General features: G+C 41.5%; 5 protein-coding genes across 6 annotated transcripts; 2 read left to right on the top strand and 3 right to left on the bottom strand.

The window, feature by feature from the left end:
* Positions 1–818: 818 nt before the first annotated feature.
* Positions 819–1,127, top strand: LOC135793551 (cyclin-dependent kinase 2-associated protein 1-like). The gene has a single exon (XM_065304566.1). The coding sequence runs from the start codon at positions 819–821 to the stop codon at positions 1,125–1,127; it is 309 nt and encodes a 102-aa protein (XP_065160638.1).
* Positions 1,128–1,736: 609 nt separating this feature from the next.
* On the bottom strand, positions 1,737–5,590 carry spz4 (Spaetzle domain-containing protein 4). The gene is made up of 3 exons (XM_065302760.1): positions 5,114–5,590; positions 2,583–3,676; positions 1,737–2,521 (listed from the first exon to the last, which is right to left on the bottom strand). Exons 1-3 carry the CDS (start codon positions 5,135–5,137, stop codon positions 2,104–2,106), a joined length of 1,536 nt encoding a protein of 511 aa, XP_065158832.1. The 5' UTR covers positions 5,138–5,590; the 3' UTR covers positions 1,737–2,103.
* Positions 5,591–7,502: 1,912 nt separating this feature from the next.
* LOC135791207 (alcohol dehydrogenase [acceptor]-like) lies at positions 7,503–10,061 on the top strand. The gene is made up of 3 exons (XM_065301530.1): positions 7,503–8,136; positions 8,202–8,606; positions 8,669–10,061. The coding sequence occupies exons 1-3, from the start codon at positions 7,977–7,979 to the stop codon at positions 10,036–10,038; spliced, it is 1,935 nt and encodes a 644-aa protein (XP_065157602.1). The 5' UTR covers positions 7,503–7,976; the 3' UTR covers positions 10,039–10,061.
* A 228-nt stretch (positions 10,062–10,289) lies between these two features.
* On the bottom strand, positions 10,290–16,665 carry LOC135791215 (protein fork head-like). The gene is made up of 3 exons (XM_065301541.1): positions 16,292–16,665; positions 12,335–13,395; positions 10,290–12,274 (listed from the first exon to the last, which is right to left on the bottom strand). Exons 2-3 carry the CDS (start codon positions 13,235–13,237, stop codon positions 11,579–11,581), a joined length of 1,599 nt encoding a protein of 532 aa, XP_065157613.1. The 5' UTR covers positions 13,238–13,395; positions 16,292–16,665; the 3' UTR covers positions 10,290–11,578.
* A 2,008-nt stretch (positions 16,666–18,673) lies between these two features.
* Positions 18,674–20,994, bottom strand: LOC135796865 (bifunctional coenzyme A synthase). 2 transcript variants are annotated; one of them, XM_065308958.1, is made up of 4 exons: positions 20,723–20,994; positions 20,054–20,663; positions 19,498–19,884; positions 18,674–19,438 (listed from the first exon to the last, which is right to left on the bottom strand). In XM_065308958.1, the coding sequence occupies exons 2-4, from the start codon at positions 20,613–20,615 to the stop codon at positions 18,834–18,836; spliced, it is 1,554 nt and encodes a 517-aa protein (XP_065165030.1). In that variant the 5' UTR covers positions 20,616–20,663; positions 20,723–20,994; the 3' UTR covers positions 18,674–18,833. The 2 variants fall into 2 exon arrangements, with proteins under 2 accessions (XP_065165030.1, XP_065165038.1); XM_065308966.1 differs by having other exon boundaries at positions 20,054–20,656.
* Between the last annotated feature and the right edge of the window lie 44 nt (positions 20,995–21,038).

The raw sequence follows: 21,038 nt of genomic DNA, 5'->3' as shown, positions 1-21,038 counted from the left end.
ATTTATGTAGGTACTATGCTGCTTGGAAAGTTTTATCTGGATATTATCGGTTCTACTTACACAAATGTATACTGTTATGTATCGGAGTACATAACACCTTTCAAAATTAAAATTGATTTCAATATTCTATTCAGTTTTTTGTTGGTTAACGAAAGTTTTCCATTAGTTAACGTTTAATAATGTAAAGAACAAGTAGGAACATCAAAGGTCAATATTGAATTGTAATTGAATTAATGGTGAATTTCATGTCAAATTTCAATACGTTTTTGATTGCTATTACCAATTTTAAAACACCAAACTCTTTTAACCTTACATCAACTCATGTTCTATATTCTTTAAGATTGATTTATTTTAATTTCTCTTTTACTATCTGATATTTAAAGCAAGCTGTGCTTTTTCTCTTCGCATAAGTATGATTTGAATTTCCCCGCCAGATGTCTCTGATGGGGGTCTTTTAGTCTCTTACACGCTACAGCACGCTGTCGACAAGCATGTTTTGTTCATACTCATCATAATCACAAACCGCTGATGCAAACGTACACAGTGAAGAAAACAGCGCGCCATGAAATGAACGAACCGCGCTTCTGATTCCGTTCGGAAACAGCTCAGCTTATCGCGAGACTTCACCGCATTCATCGTGTAGTGTTCGTTAGTCTCGCAGTGATCTCCTCCACTGCTAATAAATGTATCCGTGCACGGTGATATCCATCTAATCACAGGTAATGATTATTCCTATTCAATTGTTTATGTACTAATTTTTTCAATGCCTACTTTACAGTTATCAACAGTTTATAATTTATTGCACATCGAATAAAATCATGGAGGCTGTTGATATTCAGGCAGTTGAGTCAAAGCTGAGTGATGTGACAGTCACAGCAATTCCAATGAATCAGAAAACACCATCAAATACATCTACTTCCAAAGAAGCCAAAGACCAGTCACCCAAGGACAATGGGCTCTCAAAGTATGCACAACTGCTGAGTGTGATTGAGGAGCTTGGCAGGGAAGTGAGGCCCACCTATGCAGGCAGCAAGTCATCTGCGGAAAGGCTCAAAAGAGGCATTGTGCATGCACGCATTCTGGTGCGTGAGTGTCTCATTGAGACTGAACGAAGTGGAAGGCAATAGCTTAATAAATTTGGGGTCAAGTACAACGTTCATAGATACACTCTTTGGTTTTATGCATTCTTTCTACAAGTACTAGTTTTTAATTATCAGTTGCCTTTAGGAGAAGCTAAGGTCCACAAATGTCACATGTAGGGTAATATTTGAAAGAGTTATTCGGCCTGAGTTCTTCGAAGCGCGACACTTCACTTTACATACTAAATGAATTCAGAGCAAGCACCGATTCATGTTATTGCTGCAGAGGTATGTATTCTTGTGAATATAATATGTTTAGCTTCATCATTTTACTGAAATTAATGTGTATTCAAGTCAATCTCTCAGGTGATTGTTGTCTTAACTAATATTTAAGCCACTAGCCTTATTATTGTAATGACTATTATTATAGATAAATCGTATTTTGATAAAAAAGAATAATAATAATAATAAAACACATGAAATAATGACATTTACTGTCAGTTTTGTTTTAAGATACATATCAATAAGTTTGGTTAAAATGTTTATCTTGTTTGTAAACTTCGACAATCTAAAAACTTCTGTTCTCCAGAACAGAACAGTTTTTTCCTTGCTTCACAGGACTTAATTTTATAACCTACAATATTTTGGAAGTACAAAGTCTTGTAACAGTTTATTTATTTAAACATATAAAATCTCTCAACAACAATATACAAAATATGAGTACCAGCGCAGAGTACGAATAACAACTAGTCATAATATACAATAAAATATAAATATTCTCGCTCCTCCAATAAAGAACAACACAATTAAGTTAAAACGCAGCGAATCGCGATGCATAAACATAGAATATCTAAACTATAGCATATCAAATACAACAAAACCTGTTCACGTATTTCTCTAAAAGCCTCTCTGCCGCCATCTTGGATCTCCTAAGGGACCTAATCAATTGTAACTAAAATGTAATAAAATAGCACGAGCCTTATGGTTATTACTTTGCTTCAACCGGGCGATGAAGTCTTGACCATCAATTAAAGCGCTTCAGGTTCAACTTCTTTTTGGCGAACCATGTGCTCGGTTTTTCGCGCTCGCGTTTATCCTCCCTGCGTTCCGGGTCCTTCCTCGAGCGTGGGCTGCGCGACGTGACGCGAAATTCCGCCGGCATGTCGTAGCACTTACACACGCAGCACGACGGGAAGCGGAACCAATCGGAGAAGATTCCTCGGCATTCATTGTTTGGATCGTAGGCGAGCAGGCGATGCAGGCGGTACTGTTGTTCACAGCGACAACCTTCACGGCAGTACATCTGACGGTGTTCGTAAGTACACTTCTCCCAATGCACATATTGTTCGAATGGGTAGAGATTCAACAGCGCCAGGACTTCACCACGAGTATTATTGGCCCAGAATGGTGCAACTACTTCTTCTTTGACAGGACAAGCATTTCTGTAAGAATTAAGTATTAATTTATTGAATTGTTTGATTTTTTTAGTGTTTTTTTACTTACACTCCACGTAATTTATTGTTATAGTTGTAGTCCTTATGAGGTGGTTTACTATTACTCTCCTGGAAGTCTTGGAAGAGCATCTCGCCCACCGGACGTTTATTATCAGGGTTCTCCGTTTGATCGTAAGTTTCCTGCGTGGTGGTCTCTTCTTCATAGTCTTCACTAGTCGCACTGGTTTCATAAACTTCCGGTTTATACGAACTGGTCCTGTGGTCTTCCTCTTGCTTGAAGGTAGTGCTTTCCTTCACTGGTGGTAATCCTTCAGTGCTTATACCTTGCGATGTGCTGGAGGTCTGCGTAGCAAACTCAATATTCTCATTAGTTTGTAAGTTGTCATTGTTTACATTCACAGCATCCTGATTGGTGGACTCGTTGGACCCACTGTGTTTTCCTTGGTATCCTTGACCTACTTCACCTGTCACCTGTCCATAAGTGTAATTCCTTCCCAGCGAGTTGGTCCCATTCTCCACATCGACAACTTCTGCTGCTTCCTGCGGTTGGGACAGGGTTTCTGTCTGTTTAGCATCGTCTTTTTGTTGTTTCTGTGTGAATTTCGGTGCTTGAAGCACTTCTTTCAGTTTTATCTGCATACCAGGCTCCTGGCTATACACAAATTTTGTGTTTAGGATGATTTCTTCCTTGCGGTCCTGCTGGTGTATATAGCGGGCTTCATCAAAAAGTTCATTATCGTCAAATATGAGGTGATCCTGTTTGGAATACCGCGTTTTAAAGTCTCCATTCTGGTAGAGGTCTTCATTCTCGGTCGCCTGGCGGTAGAAAGACGTCGGCGGTTCGTAATCGTCATCGAAATCGTAATCTTTTTCAACTTCATTATGCAGTTCAGCTTTGAGTACAGCCAGGTGTCTCTCATCGCCGTACATGCGACGCATTAATCCTTGATTTTCTCTTATAAATCGACGCACTGCATGCCAGGGGTATTGATTTCCTGCTGAGGTGCAGTAGCTTTCTTTGATCAAATCACACGGGGGTTTGTTCATTGCCCGGGAGGCACGGACCGGTTTACCACAAGCACCTTGATCGGTACCCGCATCGAAACCATATGATATTGTCAGGGATATCAAGGAGAATCCAATCTGAAAAAGCAGAAAAAGAGTTTTTGTCATTTTGGTAACCAAAGGAGCACGATTTCGTGCAGGTTGCTTCGTACGCGAATATAATTATAATGCGGTGGGCACTTGTTTGTTCTAATATGTAGGTGCGTGAGTGTCTCGAGAAAATGAAGAATGAATGAGCGAGCGAGCCGAGCCGATGCGAAAAACCGGGTCAGTGTGTCAGCGCGAAGCAGCGCAGACATGAGTTGCACTTCTGCATGAATCGAGAATCGAATCCGCTGGCCGCGGCGTCGTTCCTCGTCGATATATCAACATGTAGTTCATCCACGGCGCGAGTCAGCTTTTGCTCATCTACCAAAACACACATGTACACGACGACCACACAGTGCTTGGTCACAAACGGCGCGTTTATTGAATGTCCTCATTGTTGGCAACATTTCGCAATGTTTTACACGATACAGAAACACCGAAGAAGGAAGGAAGGGTTCTTGAAAAGCATCAATTTCGTTGTTGTAGTGGTGTGTGGATTTTTAGTGAAAGCTAACGTTTAGCCTTGATATTGATATTGAACTTACTTCTTCGCCCGTTTTCCCGCACGCCCGCCGCCCATTCATGCCCGCGCGCGTAATTATCATATTTATAAACTCAATGTGGTTCATTCGTTCTTGTCACCTTCCTTTTCTTCCACCGCGGGCACACGCGGCGTGCGCCTTTTTCAGCGGCAGCCTCGAAATTTCGTTTGTGGGAAACTTTCGTAGGCCTTGAACGCCGAAGGTCGAAATGGGCACGTGAATCATGGCCCGCGTGTCCAATACTAGGTTGGTGGAATATAAATCGAAGGAAAAGAGTTCATCAACACCGATTTTTATATGCGGTGGCCGAAGAAAGTCATGCATTCGATAAAAATTAATCAACTTCATGCATTACATGTCCAAACATATAGAAAAACAAAAAGAACTTCATGCAGAAATTGTGTTAATTATTAGATCTACGCGCAGTGCCCATTTTTATTTCTGCACAAACCGCCCGAATTGAAATATACGAAATTTCGTCAATATTCCGTTATGAATGAAACAGTAGGAAGGCAATTAGAGCACGTAAAATGTTTCTTCCTCTCGTGGTGCGTTGAATTCGCGGGGGGCCTTGTTATTCGCACTCTGCTTCACTCGTTGTTTAATTTATTAAACACTTTTTGATGTTATCCACAACAATGATATTCAATTCAAAACGGCCGAGAATTTTCTACATCAATGTCATTGACTTGTCTCTATCAGAAAACGAACGCTGCTCTTGTTATGATAATAAAAAAATGCACTTGTGTGAAAAATGTGGGTTTCCTTTCATTTCCATTGTTTTATCGGCTAGTTTTCACTGTTTACTGCTGTTACCACCATGCGTTAGTTAACAACGCGCATAATGTGCATAACGAACAACATTTACTTCAATATATATACTCACAAGGTAAATCATAAAGTTATCCATCCTGGCAACTCCTCAAATTCTTCGAAAACTAGTTGGAAATCTTCAAAAATCTTCTTTGTTACTTTCTTCGCGAATAAATTTTTCAAATAATTTTAAGTTCCCATCATATTCGCACAGGTATCAAGAAATGTTACGCTCAGAAAACATTTCCTTACAACATACACTTGATGGTTGGCACTTGATGGTTCTGATAATGTAATGTTTAAATTGATGAGAAAAAGTGGTGTATTCGGATGGGCCGGAGCGCGCAAAAAAAAGCGCCTCGAAGAAAGCACTAACGCGATCACTTAGCGAATGATGAAGCGAGCGACCGCGCGAGCGTGTACAATTAACAAGGCAACAGGCGGACGAATGAACGAGCGAGTCCTACTGACTGACTGACTGACTGAACGAGTCGCGGCGCGATGGAGTTAACTCCGAACTCGTTAACTCGCGGCCCGCGAGTGTGAAAAACTGGAAGAAGTGAAGAAGCGAAGACGTGAATGATGCGCGCGGGTCGCGTCGCTTCCTTCTTCTTCATTTTTTTTTCTGCGTCGCGCGACATTACACGATTGTTTACCTTAAATTATCCGAATCTTTCATAATCGAAGGATAATCATGCGTTAAAGTGGGAATTTTCGGCTTTTTTTAGTTTTTTTGTATTTTTTTTTGCCTTTTTTGTAAAAATGAGGTGTAAATTACCATTTTTGCTTTGGGATAATAAATGTTTATCTTAAAAGTCGTTAAAAGTGTGTAGTTGAAACGTACCCGAAGACTTGTCAGCGCGAAGTGACTTCCGATGTCATGTTGGTCATGAAATTTGATGAAGAAAGAAAAAAAACGAGGTTTTTCTTCGCAGCGTGCAGCGGGTTACTTAGTTCTGTCGTGTTTACATGTCTAATTTTAAGTGCACGCCGCTAAAAGCCTCAGCAACTTCGTCGCTTGCATGCAAGAAGTTGACTTCATTGTTTATTTTGCGCATTTTTACTTCCACTGTTAAATAATTTAGGTTTTTTGTTAAAAATATAATTTGGGGTTCTTCGGTTGTTGATTTCAATAATGCCGCCATTACAGACAGCCGCCATTTAAACTTGTTTAACTAACAAACGCAACTCAATCATGACGCTTCGGTTTGGTCGGCGCGGTTCGGCCGCGAATCTAGGCTAACTATAAAGCGTCGCTGTTTCTATTTGCTTTATTGCAGCGCGAGGGGCATATTAAGTCTGGCTGCCATTTTGGAAATCAATCGTACAGGTCTCAATGGTAATATTTCCGCCGATTGCCGAAATTAATTCACGTCATGGGCCAAAAACTGACCTAGTAATTATCTCACCATCGCGATAATTGAAACAAAATCGGTTTCGTTTAACTTATAAACACATTTTTGTAAGCGAGAAAAAATGAGGCAATAATCACCTTGCGACCGGCGGCAGTAAATAAAGCAGCTAAATAAGACGGAAAGGAAGAAAGGAAGCTGCAAAAGAAGACGAAGACGAAGAAGAAAAAAACGTCGGAGCCACACGCATAAACTACTGAAACCACAAACGACACAATACGCGTACTACTACTGCACATTGGAAAAAGTACCGTTATTAAAACTTTAACTTTACATGTCGAATGTCGTCGCGCTTTGTCTTCGCCGCTGCTTCTCCTCGTCGCCGCCACTTACTCCCATTTGGACGTCCAATGGACGACACCGGCGGCGTGCGTCTCTCGCTCATTTTGCATGTGGTGTTTTTTTTTGGTGTGTATTTTCTCATTCATTCCTCCACGTCGTTTTCTGTCGGCTTGATCACTTGATATACGGCTCGCTTTCTCGCACACGCGGTGGGAACCTTTTTTGTTGATCGATTTGTCTTCGGGAGCGCAGGCTCGGCCCACCCGATCGCGGGTCGCGGGTGACAGAGTTTCTTAAATAGAAAGTACGCCGCTTGAGGAGTCAATTAGTACTGTCAATAGTCGAAGTCAGCGAGCGGTGTTATTTTTCAATTTGGCGATGCTTGTGTGTACTTAGCATCTCGAGGAAGTGTATGAATTGATGCAATTTTCGGGTTTTGTTGGATGGGCAAACATCCACCGATAGAGAAAGTCTTCGAAAATGTTACGTTGGTTTGGCGTGTTTGAGATTTGCTCGCCGAATTTTGCTTTTTATCAACACTTTCACTGGAAAAAGTAAATTTTCTGTTTACACGCAAAAAACAATAGAAAAAGGGCACGAGGGAGGGTAATACTGATAAAAATTTATCTAATTTTAATAATTATTATATTTTTATTGTCATAACTAACATCATAGCTCAAAACTATTTGAAAATAACAGAATTTAGAGAAATTTTCTGTTGAATGCACTTTTCATATAGGCAACTTTCATTTCCTGCAGTTTTAAATCACGTTCCTGTGCACGCAGTGTTGATAATCTCCGCTCCGCGCTGGAATTACGCCAAATAATCATAAACCGGCAATAAAGCAAGGCAAGTGCCCATAAATTATAAGTTATCTCATAAGCGTCTGACCCTGGAGCAAATATTCACCGTCTACTCATTTTAATTCATTATTAAAACATGTGCAGCAGGAATATTCCTGCATTTCACAAACCTAACCTGCTGCTAGACACAAACAAGCAGTAAGCCGGCAGCGGTCGTTTGAAATCCACGCGGTAATTTAATTAATAAAACTTCAATCCGAATCGATTGCTAGTTGAACGTAAGTGAATTATGCGAGTAGTCGTCATGAGTTCGCTGCAGAAGAGTGTTTTCGGTTCTGAATTAACAATATTATCTAAACTCGGAAATAAGTTGTACATTTTCGATTGATTTCAACGCGGATTTTATAAAGTTTTCCGCCATTTGCGCGATATACAGCGATGAATTTCCTCCTGTATTTTTTACTGTTGATCTTAACATGGGGATATTATTTCGTGGTATACCTCCATATTGATTGGAGTTGGTTTCTACCTTCTTATAAAAACAGCCAGTATGTTAAACAGTTTAGTGATATTCAAGAAGAGTACGATTACGTTATTGGTAAGTTTTTTTTCAACCAGTTTTACTAACGAGCGAAAAACAAATACGGTATTTTTACTCTCCAGTTGGTGGTGGTACTGCTGGTTGTGTACTCGCACATAGATTATCTCAAAATACTTCTTTGAAAGTCCTACTTCTGGAAGCAGGACCTCTGGGAGGTCCTTTTCTGGACATACCTGGAATTTTAGCTCACCTTCAACTATCCGCGGTGGATTGGAAGTATAAAACAACGCCTCAACAAAACGCTGCTCTGAGTTTTGATGAGGCGCGTTCAAATTGGCCGCGCGGTAAACTCCTCGGTGGTACCGGACGACTTAATAACATGATGTTCATTCGGGGTCATCCTGAAGACTATCGTAAATGGTTCCCCAAAAATTCCCACCTTCAAAATGATCATGAATTAGAACGGTTTTTGAAATATTATTGGAAACGCAGTGAGAGTCAACAGGGAAGATATCAAAATGACACTGGTAATACCACAAACACAAATAAATTCAGTAGGAGTAGGAGTTTTGATAATATCTCATTACAGAATGGCATGGAAGTGATGGTCCGCTCATTGCAACTGATCAATACTATCATACCAACTTGAGTACGCACCTCGAACAAGCCTCCCTAGAAATGAACATAACAAAACGCGATTTGAACGTGTTTCATACCGGTTTTGACCACCCTCAAGTAAATGTCAAAAATGGTGCAAGGTATTCCACCGGTCACTTTCTACTGGATAAATTACATGACAAGCCAAATCTGCACCTGGTGACTCACGCTGAAGTGTGGAAAATTAATTTCCTCGACGATTATGAAGCTTCCTCGATTGTAGCAGTGTCACAGAAGACTGGAGAGACCAAACAAGTTTCGGCTCGTCATGGGATCATTTTAAGTGGTGGGACAATCAACACCCCGAAAATTCTTCAATTGTCTGGTGTAGGGGATGCGAAACATTTAAGTTCACTGGGAATACGAACAGTTGTGGACTTACCTGAAGTTGGAAGGAATTTACGCGATCATGTTGGAGTAGGCGTGGATCTAATCCAACTAAAATCCTCTTTGGAGTTGAATACTTACACTTTACTCAATCCTATAACTATATTTGACTATATCTTTCGGGGGATAGGTCCGTTGACGACAATAGAATGCGAGGGTATGTTTATTGGGCATATTGACTGCCTCCTGGACAGTACCCGCAAACAGGACGACTTTGAAACTTGTGAGAAGGACCTAAGGGACACGGTACCAGATTTTCAGGTTCTTGCTGCTCCACTAGGGGTCACCACAGATCTCGGCGCGCATTTATACACCACCATTGGACTTAAACACTCTGTATACAACGAGCACTACAAAGCACTTCATGGTAAACCTATTATAATGCTCCTTACAATAATCCTTCATCCAAAAAGCATCGGTTATGTCCTTATAGACTCCCCGAATCCCTCCATACCACCATTAATGAATCCCAACTATCTTCAACATCCAACGGATATGGAAGGCATGCTGAAAGGTATCCGCTTCAGTCAGCAAGTGGTAAAGACACCGTCCTTTCAAAAACTCGGCGCTAAATTTGATTCGCGCCCATTTCCGGCATGTCGCATGCATGAGTATGATTCGGATGCATATTGGACGTGTTTCATTCGACACACCACGCTGACTATCTATCATCCGATTGGGACAGCTGCACTGGGCACGGTGCTTGACTACAACTTCCGGGTGAAGGGTACCAGCAAACTGTTCGTTGCAGATGCGTCCGCCATTCCGGATTTGGCTAGTGGTAATCCAAACGCAATGGTTGTAGCTCTAGCTGAAATTGCATCGGATTATATAAAACATGAATTGATTTTGTCGACTGGGTTCTGTGATATTCTTGAAGTGTTCATTCAGAAAAATTCGTTGTTTCACATTTGAATAAATGTAAAAGGTTCAAAGTAGTTGAAATTTATGTTGGAAGATGTCGCTAGCTGTACTAAATCGTGATATTTTTGTTTGCGATGCGTAAAAAATTGTTTTCTTACCTTTTGTGCCCGTATTGCGATAATCTTCGTTATCACACGTTGAATTCTGGTATACATGGTAATTCTCGACACAATCCGGGTAATGAATTCGACAAATTCGGATATTTTAATAGTAATAGTATTTAAATAATAACCAATGAGCAATTTTTAAGCATTCCACTTCTATTTTTACATAAAAATATTTTACACTTTTACAATGATGTTGGTTCAATTGTGTAATAGTTTTCTTTCAAATGGGCTTACAATATTTAAAGAATGATTCAGTGTGAAGGAGTACAAATGCCTTCCGAAATGTTGTTCAGAATGTCTCATTCTATCAATCAAAGTTCACAAATTCGTCAAAGTCCCAAAATCGATGCAAACGAATACGAATTCGTAAGTAACACTACGTTAATTATAATAATTTATATTATTATTATTACAGGCACATGATTTATATTACTAAGATCAACTTATTCAAACGGAAATAATCTGAATGAACTTACAGACTAATCTTCAACGCAATGAGAACTCTCTTTAAATATATCATACGTTTCTCTTATACGACAAATAAATTGTTCATAATGATTAGGATTGCGACTAGAAAAATATTCTTAATAAAACTTCATCTTTGGTATGTTCATCAACCTTCTCTGCATCATCATCATCATTTTTTTTTTGGTTTTTGTTTCATTTTCGGCATTTCAACGCAATTCAAACACTATTTACAATTAAAAAATGCGAAACAAAATTTGTTAATTAACCAACTGAGCAATTACATCCCCATTACGTTCATTACCACATTTTGTCGCTTCATTAGTTGATCAAGTTTCCATTCGTTGAGCATTGTACATGTTTCTAATTCTTTCTCGCGCATTCAATTCCAAATCAATTGGTTAATACTGAATAATTACATATTGAGACTGATGGGCGATGAGCAAACAACACAATTCACTTAATTAATGCAAAATGTTTTCGTAATATTCGTTTAACAATCAAACATTTGTTGTAGTTCCTTCGTTTTTTGGACGGATTAATTACTTATCTCACATTTGTGACATTTTGCGTCTCGGCCATATTGCTATTTGTAAACAATTAAATTTAGAGCTAAGTACATGGACGGAAGTTTATACACACACGAGTTGAATCAAATTCATTGAATGTTCGTTATTTTGTTGCTCTTAAAGTCTACTTACAGTACGTTTACTCTTTGGTAGAAAGTCGAAACGAAGAGAGAAGGCACGAAAAGGCACAAGAAAACCACTCCAGTTAGTTTACATTAGTTGCTAGAAATATAGTAGTATCTATTCCTCACACATCGCAGCAATTCAGTTGTGTATCATGATTATCGTTTTCGTCTTGTTTTTGCTTTGTTATTTACATCATGCAGGAGAGTTGTAGTCGTAGTAGTTCGGTAAAAAATGTTTGCTTTTTTCTTGTACTGTGTGTTTTTATTACAGTGAATCTAGTAGGGAGTCCAACAGCTCCAACTGGCACTCGTCCCATCCATTGTTCGCGAGTAGAAGACCTGTCAATTCATCATCAGTGGGCGGGGCACCGTTGGTGTTGCCCGCTTGTAAAATAGGGTTGATTGGTTCGGCGACTACCCCTTGGTTTGGCATCGATGAGGGCACCAACTTGTCGTTGTGTTCGCCCTCATTGGATGCAGAATTTGAGTTGGAGTTTGATGTGGTCACAATTGCACTCGGAGTAATATTCGCTACCGAATTTGTGGTCTTCTCCCGCATGGAGAGTTTATTACTCGTGGTTTTCGATGTTTTCGACTCGGTTTTCTGTTTCTTGGCGGAGTTTGTCGAAGAACTATTGTAGGCGTCAATATTTTCAATTTCTGTCTCACCGCAGATGGAGATATTGGATAGGATGTTATGCTTGCGTTCACCGGTACTGTTCGCAGGACGATAACGTTTTGCTTTGCGTTGTGGTTTACTAGGCGGTTTACCAGCTGGTTGGCCGTTGAGTTGATGCCGGCGTGGTTCACGCACCGTCAAACTGGAACGTCTCTTTGATCTTCGAGATTCTTCCAGTCTTTCTAAGTCCAACCGCCAGAAACCGCCCTTGCCGGGTTCGTCCTTACTCCGTGCCACTTTCACAAAACATTTATTCAGCGATAAATTGTGTCGTATTGAATTCTGGAAAAACGTACCACGTATTATAATAGGTATACAAATACAGAATTTATATTCTCTTACCTGCCAACTGGGGTGTGCCTTCCGGTAGTACAGAAAATTCTCGCGGATCCAATGATAAATCGCACTGAGAGTCATTTTGTTCCCGTTTTTACCCATCGCCATGCAGATCAACGTCGCGTACGAAAACGGCGGCTTCTTATCGCCGTTCTTCTTGTAGAAATTGATATTGATGGTGAGGTCTTCGCTTTGCTGCGGTGGCTTCTTCTTAGGTTTGGGACTCACTGGCGGTGTGGGTAGGTTGGGCACCGCCATAATATTCGTAATATTGTGCAACCAGTTTAAGCTGGTCAGGTCAGTCTCTTCTCCGGTTTTCGTACCCTGCGAATTCTTCCCGAACCTTGCATGTCCATTATTATTATTAGTGCTTTTGATGCTTTGGTCAAGTCCGAGGGAATCCGCTAATGTATCGGCTTCTATCATGAAGTCAGCGGAATCAAAGGCGCCGTCCGATGAGCAGCTCGCTACACTACCGCTGACGCTACCACTGGTATTGTGTAGATCATGATGTAGGTCGCTGGTGATGAATTCTTCATCTGTGCCGTAGGGTACCTGCTCCTCATAGAGATTAACGTCGTCGATGAATTGCTCCCCGATATCGGCGTTTAGTAAATCGTTTTCGTCCACGGCGTGTACATATTCAGCGTTGATGAGTCCATCGCTGTTCTCATAAGCAATTTTGAGAATTTGTGTCTGGGAGTGCCGGTGATGAGGGGGTAGCTCCTCTTGGACCAGGTGATCCTCTATAATGATACTGTTGCTGGCGACTAGGGGAATGAGCGTCTGCTCGTCGAGTATCACGACGTTGTGCAGTTCCTTGATGTCCATGTGAATGTTGTGCATTTCCTGCACCTCCATGGGCTCCAGAATTTCCTCCACCATCTTACTGGAGGTGTGCAGCTTCATTTATGCGCGGTTTGAGCAGAATCGTTGATTTTCTGAGCGGGTTACTGAGCGGCGCGGCAACAAAGAGCAGTCTCCTCCATGCTGTGTCCATTCCATGGCGGGCGGCATCAAGGATTCACATAACTTTGTTTTTCTGTTGATGGTATACCAGCAAAGTGCTGTAAAATAATCACGGCGTTTAGAATCGGACTTTCGGCGACATTCAAAACAACAATCAACGAAAAACGTGTGCCAGTGCTGAATTTACAAAACGCGGTGGTGGGTCGATGTGATAGCGTGGCTCGCGGACGGCGGAATTCATGCGTTTCGGTGTCGGTGGGGGTGGCGGTCGATTTTCGATGGCGCTGAGAGCACGGAACACCGTGACGTCATTGGTGGTGGCGTGCTCCCGCTATTCGCGTGAGGCGCGATGGCGGCGCGATGCTTCGGTGGCTGTGTGAACGTGTGTGGCGTGGCGGCGGCGAGTGACCGGAGCCAGTGGCGAGTGGAATCGCCCAATCGTCCGGCCGGACGCGCGCGTATCGTGCGGCCTCCCGATCAATATTTTTCTCCAATACTAACGGCGACCGGCGGTGGCGGCGACGGCGTTCCATTGCTTTTATTTCTACGTTACATCCACCGACGGCGGCGGTTTACGACTACGTGGAAACGGAATCGAAAGGAAATTGTGAAAGGGGAATGGGTTCTGTTCTGTGTTCTTTTTTTTTTCATCTTCAATCTCACGCTCGCACAACCCCTTTGCACCTTTGTGCACCTGTTCGCAGCCCGCGGCGGCAGCGCGGCGCACAAAATGGCGAACTCATTAATTTTTCAAGCTTTTAAGCGTTCATATATTAATTTCATTGCATGATTTCGAAGTTGGCCTGTCAATGTCTACAAGCTGCTGTAATTTACATAGATAACTTCTAGATTCAACGTCTAACTGTTGCAAAACCGTAATTGGGGCACACATCGAATTTTTGACAGTTTTATCTAATTTATCGAAATAGATTGCTTATATTAAGTGTGTCATGTGTATTTATTCGACGTACCCGGTGCAAGCGGAGTCGTAGGCGAACAAAAAGTACATTTTAGTGTCTAAAAGTACCTTTTACATGTAATATCCATAATATTTGTGGCATACTATTAACAGAATTGACGTAAGTTAATTTAGAGACTAGTTCAATGTTATTTAGTCACCGAAAATGCTTACTATTTGATGATAGCCCAAAAAGTACTATTTCATAAATCTGTTATGAAATTCAACTAAAGTCGACCTTTACCGCCTACAGTCAAATTACTACATCTGTCATAAAATGTCACTTTGACATTTTCTTTGAAGTTTTTCACCGGAAAAAACAATTGTCACCCAAAAAACGGCTTAAAATAGCGTTTTACGCATTATTCCAAGATTTTTCCGTATTTGCAACAAATCATCGCGTTTTCCACCCCCTAATACACTTGTATTTATCACCCCACTTGTACCAAGTGATTCATAGCTCTAATTATCCGAATATGAGATCATTTTCCTCCATAAAAAATATTTACTCTTTCGTTCTCACACTGGCTCATAATAAGTCGATGGAAATCAAAGGGGGGCACCTGTTCCACGACAGTGCCACGGCACCTGTACACCCCCTTCAGCTCCCGCCGCCACAACCTTTGTTTGTGCATCCACTCCATATCAGGCACAATCAAGTGCTGCCTCGACCACCCTTTTCCCGTTTTCGACAAACGCCGCGGCGCCGTTGGGGTGGTTCACCCTCTCGTACAATCGGTACCACAGCTCTAGTCTGGTGCAAGTGCATAGTACACCTGTCCACGTGCACCACGTGCATATTAGAACGAAATAAACAGCCCGACCACCCTCGAATATTCATGGGCGCATGTTATTCCACGTCCAACTACCCCCCAGAAGCTTTCGATACGCAAGACTAGCACGGGTACGCTTTTTTTTTATTTTTACCTTTTCTCCGGGGAACCCTCATTGAAGTTTCCGTCGAATCTAGAATTTTATGAGCTAGTGTAGTGTTTATTTTTTTTACCTACCCTGTCATATCTCGTCCCGGGCTACTTGCGCTACCTCAATCGCAACTAACGGAGGGTTCCAAATTGGAACGATTCCCGTTCGATCGGCGCACTTACTTGGCGCGCCATATTTTCCCGATCTTGCTACGTGTTTATTAGTAAATGCCGTGTGTGCGTCTCCTCCCCGTCACGCAGCGTAATGATAATAGCCGAACGAGTGTGTCACGCATATTTTTTACTGGTTTTACTGGTTAGTTATAGGCGATCTAAATATCTGAAAGTTTCATTTGTTACTATCAATTGAATTACCCTACTCATATTCTGCATTGACCTAGCTATCATTGGTAATGAATTTGCTCGATTTGTTCGGTTGTTATTTGATTGTTTCGTATCATTCGAACGGCGATATATTAATGCATGTAATTTGTTTATATTCGTTTTTTTTTTGTGCGCGTCCCCCCATGGGAGTCATTATGATTTCACCGCAACTGCAACCCCCTTGGGGGTAGTTTCATTTCGATTCCAGTTTTAATGCACGCACATCACAATTAACGCCTCGCATTAAATCCATTTCGGATTTATGGAAATTCGAAGCAAATTAGATAGCCAAAAAGGACGGAAATTTATTCATTGTGGATGTCGGATGTTTGAAGAAATTTTCCCCAATAATAATCGTATCGAATTTATAAGAACATGCATGACTATTCACTTTTCAAGCATTTTTTTCCTCCTCTCGAAGTATATTATTATAAAAATGATTATCTACATTGTTGCTTTTTTCGATGTATTCAATGCGTCTAAGAATTATTGTTGGGGAATTCTCATTAAATACTCATTTTCTGCCATTGTGATTTTTCAAAGTTTTCCACACGTTTTGTTTATGTTTTTGACCTCATAAAGTAGAACTTCATTCGTTGCCGGCCAGAAAATCGCCGCACGCAAATGCCGCCGCCAAACAAAACGCAATCAAAAGAAAGCAATCGTGGTGCAAGTGGGACAAAGAGGCAGCACCACATCACGGGGGCTAATAAATGATTTTTTGCTTACCTCCCGGTGGTGACGGTGACGAGTCCCGTGAGCGAATCCTTAAGTACTTTAGTGACACACTTATTTTAATTGCCTGCGCGATTAGAAAGCAGTTTCCAGGCGGTTTTTCACTGGTAACACAACTGACAGTTAATAGACTTTATGGGTTGATGGTTAAATTCATCCAGGGGTTGTTCGAATGTTGGTTACGACGAGTTTTATTCCGATTTGTACTGAATTTTGATTGCGGATGTGAAGTTTGTAGTTTTTTATACGTTTTGAGGTGTTGAAACGTTGACAGCGGTTGAGTTTTTTAAACTTGTATAATATGCGCCCGTTGAGGAAGTTGCGGAAGTCGGAACCAACCCTCTCACGCCGAGCGCGTCGCACGCAATGATCGCCGGACGCTGAAAAGCGAATGGCGCGGGCGGCAAGCGACGCTCGACTCATTGTTGTTACTCCCCCACCACCCCGATGGGTCCCATCACTGGTCACTATGTTATATACCATTTTTGCAATAAACCCACACCCCCTAATGAGGTCCTTTTAAATTTACATCGTAAAACAATAATTTTTTACTGGTTTTTCAAGTTTTTTATACAAAAATTTTATTTTTCTGCTAAAAATGGTACTAGGTTTTTCGGAAAAAAATTTTACATCGTATATCTCTTTGTGGGGGTGGAAATTGTTGAAAATATTGGCGGGTATGTCCGTCAGCGGTCAGCCGGTCGGTTCGCTGGAAATCATCGATTTTACGTTAATAATTACGTGGAAAACGTGGAAAATGTGGTAAAGTGGAATGGCGGAGTAGGGACACGCGGCGCACCACCACTGCCACCGGCGCCGCCTCCGCATTGGATGTCCACTTCGCGTCCACGCTGTTTGCACATTGTTGATTTTCGAGGCGAATGCCACGCCGGGTAAACACGGGGTGGGTATTTTTGTTTGTTTTCGGTCGGAAACGAACGTCGGCGAAGCGATTAGAAATTACGTTCTTGCTGCCTACCGGGGGCCGCAGTTAGAGGAGCAATTATCTGGCATTCTTTGAGCTGGCACTCACTGTGTACACGCCGCTGACATGAAAGCAGCAATATTTGAATTATTTGTGTCTTATCAAACGCTAATGCGAATCACTTTCATTATGTCCGGCGTTTTTGGCATCGAATTCATTTGTTTTTCGGAAATCTCGCGGCCGGTAAAACGCTTAGTTAATATTTACACCGTCAATTTACTTCTTATTATTCTCCTGTGTTGACTCCTTAAAGACTTTGGTGAATAATAGATAAATTTGATGATTTGAAAGAAAAATTGATGATAATTTTGAGACAGGAATTACGGTCTTTACCACTAATCGATTATGACTTCAGGGAAGGAGGAATAAATAGAAACCGTAGCAGATTAATTAATTTACATGTGTGCAAACAACATTTGTGTAAAATGCGTGGAGTTTACTTGCTGTTTGATTTCGAACTAATAATTCTATTAAAATTATACGTTAATTGAGGTAATCGTAAGTGAAAACTGTTTGTTAACAATGAGTAATTGACTATGTTAATATTTACATGTCTAGTTACTCTTTTAATTTGTCACTTTTGGGGGTTTTGACCTTTTAAGGACAAATTATTACATTTTCAATGTGAAGCAACAAGTTACCAATCAATTTCTCAAAGTTTTTAATTGCAAAATTTAAAAAAACAATCAGAAGTTCAAGAAATACACGCATATTCATAAAATAACCGAGAATTTAGTTTTAAAATAAGATTTTTTGATTATTTTGAGTTAAATTTTGAAACCATTGCCATCTATGTCAAGATTGCAAATGGCGGCCATTCGTTAATCTTCCCATCCGCGTAGAATATGTTCTATATCAAAATATATTCAAAGTCAACGAATTCCTCATGGCTGTAACATTCGTCAATGATACGCTCTTATCAACGGTCGCGTTGCTTGTACGTTCTATTGCCGGTAATAATAATGATTGCGTAACTGTAAAGTACCACGATGTTTCTCTGCCTAACGCCCGGCAATTATTCGTTGAAGTGAACTTGAACCTTCATGGCGCGCGCGCGCCAGGTGCGTAAGACGACGACGCCGGCCAGGTGCGCGCACGCGGCGGCCTCGCCATGATGATAATTTGCCTATTGTCGTCGTCGGTAGCATGCTGCAAGTGCCACCCTCATGGTGCGCGGGCACTTACGCTATCGTTTCGCCGTAATGCGCCCGATTCACTCGAGCGTATTATTGCGCGCCGCGTAATTATTCTTCAGCGCGAACACCGGGCGCCGCGGCCGATAAACCGGAAACGCGCAGCCGGTATCCTGGCGCACGTAAACACACACACGGGACATTTAAACATTAAATGCACAACACTACAACGGATTTTCTACAAAGTAGTACAGAAAATCTGATTAAAATATTGTATTCATTAAAATCCTGATCAAGGCGCTTTATAAATGTAACAAATTTATATAAAATCTATCATCGCAGTTAACAATTGTCCCCCAAAGACTAAATCGATACAACACACATGGTTTCCTCCACCGCCAACAACAGAGACAATTCATCAGTACTTTGATTCATGCGAAATGGCGGCCGCGTCGCGAATGCGTTGTTGTAACAACTCCCATGCCTTCGCAACCTGCCCCTGTGTATACTGCACGTCCCACATCGAACAGAAAACAACATGCGCTTGTCCAGCGTAGTATTTCGACGATGGTTGGGCGTTGATACGCTGCTCAGCTTGCTGTTCAGTGAGTTTGTTGCGTTCCTGAATGCGTTTGATGGCCTCATCGCGTCGGCAGATCGTCGCCCATACTTCGTGACACATATGCTGCCATTGTGCAGCCAGCAACACGGCAGCTTCGATGACAATCACATCAGCTGTAGACACGCGGATTTGTTCGGCGACATTCTGCGCAATTGCGGGCCACACGATCGCGTTCAACTTATCAAGCTTTTCCTTACTGCCGAACACGATCGGACCTAGTTTTGTGCGATCAATCTCGCCATTTTCGCTGATTATACTCTGGCCGAATTCAGTGACAACTTGTCGATGGCATTCTGTACCTGGTAGGTATACTTGATGCGCCACCAGGTCACAATTGATGACTTGCGCGCCTAATTCACCAAGATATTTCGCAACGCCGCTTTTGCCACTTGCAATCCCACCTGTATTTTTGAAATTTTTTGTCAAAACTATAGAAATTAGTATAATTTGATACAAATACCTGTGAGTCCAATAATGTAAGGCTTCCTAGGCAACTTAGAATTCACCGGTTTGAGTAAACTACCCAACAATCGCAATCTACCGGTGCTAGAGCTAATTTTTGTTTCTTCATTCGGCCTGGGGCTAGGCTCATCTATCAATTCCACCGACAGAATATCCACACTGGGTAAACCATTCTGGCGACGAATTTCATTCACCATATCTCCACCTTTAAGTGTCTCTGCGCTGACAACCAGCAATCCCATACTTGGATCTGACTTGGTCGGACCCATCGGGTCAGTAATAGGCACGATATTCAACTCTAGTTCCGGCGAAATATCGCTGAGAAAGCTCTGCACGGCCTTCATGCGCACCGCAACCGGATCAATCAGTTCCCAAAGGATTTTATCTGCATCAATCACATTTACAGTTAATAACATGCAATGATTGCTTTCTATTCCGCTTGGAAAAACAATGGCCTTATGATAATCAATAGAAATACATAAATGTTAAAAGATGGTTAACAAGCAAAACAAAAGAATTTACCTAGGGCCATTGTTTTTCTTGTTCAAACATACTTTCAAGCATATTCTCTTCGGTGACGCCAACGGTCATCTTCTTCTGCGATCGCAGCGCCGCCTCACTCAGGAGAATCTTGTGGGCTAAATGCATGTGATCAAAAGTTCCACCAAGTACTGTATGATTGTAAACTTTATGATCCTCAGCAGAGAAGATGTACTCGCTTGCCAACTCCGATTTTAGCGTGACTACATTGAAATCCTTGTTGATGTTCTCAACCCATTGCTTCAGGAATTGGTCAATGTCATTCTTGTTGTACTCACAATCAAATATGACCAGATCAATAGCTGCATGGGTTTTAATTTTCGCCAGATTGTCTTTTAAGCTGGAGAGCAGCACGCGGACATCGAGATTGCCGCAGTCGCTGGCTGCCTGCGAGTAGATACTCTTGATGGCTTGACTGAATGATGGCCAGGGATGTTGTGGACTGGCAAAAGGCTGCAGTTGTTTGGACATTAGTTGAACATAGAGCATGTTTTTGACTTGTTTCTGCGCGCTGCGTAAGATGCGGCTCAACTGCGTGGGGTTGGAGATCACGACGAGGCCTGTCTTCGCTAACATCTTCACTTTTGCGGCCGGGGATGTTGCAAAATTTCGAAAAACTAAAAACTATTTGTTCAATTGCCAGTTGTGTCTTCACTGTGTAGTTTGACATAAGAGCAACTTACGTTTTGGATTGAGATGATCCGAAAAGAACGAAAGGCCCAAAAGCTGATGCAGGATAGGAGAAAACTAGAAAGATAAGTGTAAAAAGTTCATCGCAGTTCTGAACGGAGCGTGTCACTGCCGGCCCGCTCGTTCTCAATTCATAATTGATTCCTCAGTTCGTCTCAGCTGATACTGATGGCGTATATTGGGTTGCCTAACTTTTAAATTATTTCTAAACAATGTTTGCTTAACGGTTCTTTTTGTTGTAAAATTAAGTTTACATAACTTCTGTTTGCAATCTGGGATCTTATTCTCTTATCAAAATAATAATTTTTA

This window comes from Atheta coriaria, unplaced genomic scaffold (assembly GCF_025399875.1).
Source record: "Atheta coriaria isolate IRGN ID8LTWV9N9 unplaced genomic scaffold, Caltech_Dcor_3.1 hic_scaffold_1_pilon, whole genome shotgun sequence".
Lineage (NCBI taxonomy): Eukaryota > Metazoa > Arthropoda > Insecta > Coleoptera > Staphylinidae > Dalotia > Dalotia coriaria.
Note: the sequence above shows the minus strand (reverse complement) of the source record. Positions and strands in the feature narration are given on the sequence as shown.

Excerpts from the sequence above, each read along its gene's own strand:
- spz4 (XM_065302760.1), bottom strand. The coding sequence starts at position 5,137 with ATGGATAACTTTATGATTTACCTT. Across the intron at positions 3,677-5,113 it reads ATAACTTTATGATTTACCTT|ATTGGATTCTCCTTGATATC; the intron begins GTGAGTATATAT and ends CTGCTTTTTCAG. Across the intron at positions 2,522-2,582 it reads AACAATAAATTACGTGGAGT|AAATGCTTGTCCTGTCAAAG; the intron begins GTAAGTAAAAAA and ends TAATTCTTACAG.
- LOC135791207 (XM_065301530.1), top strand. The coding sequence starts at position 7,977 with ATGAATTTCCTCCTGTATTTTTTACTGTTGATCTTAACATGGGGATAT. Across the intron at positions 8,137-8,201 it reads AGAGTACGATTACGTTATTG|TTGGTGGTGGTACTGCTGGT; the intron begins GTAAGTTTTTTT and ends TTTACTCTCCAG. Across the intron at positions 8,607-8,668 it reads AAGATATCAAAATGACACTG|AATGGCATGGAAGTGATGGT; the intron begins GTAATACCACAA and ends ATCTCATTACAG.
- LOC135791215 (XM_065301541.1), bottom strand. The coding sequence starts at position 13,237 with ATGAAGCTGCACACCTCCAGTAAGATGGTGGAGGAAATTCTGGAGCCC. Across the intron at positions 12,275-12,334 it reads AGGCACACCCCAGTTGGCAG|AATTCAATACGACACAATTT; the intron begins GTAAGAGAATAT and ends ACGTTTTTCCAG.
- LOC135796865 (XM_065308958.1), bottom strand. The coding sequence starts at position 20,615 with ATGTTAGCGAAGACAGGCCTCGTCGTGATCTCCAACCCCACGCAGTTG. Across the intron at positions 19,885-20,053 it reads CGAAGAGAATATGCTTGAAA|ATAAAATCCTTTGGGAACTG; the intron begins GTATGTTTGAAC and ends TGATTGATGCAG. Across the intron at positions 19,439-19,497 it reads TTACATTATTGGACTCACAG|GTGGGATTGCAAGTGGCAAA; the intron begins GTATTTGTATCA and ends TCAAAAATACAG.
- LOC135793551 (XM_065304566.1), top strand. The coding sequence starts at position 819 with ATGGAGGCTGTTGATATTCAGGCAGTTGAGTCAAAGCTGAGTGATGTG.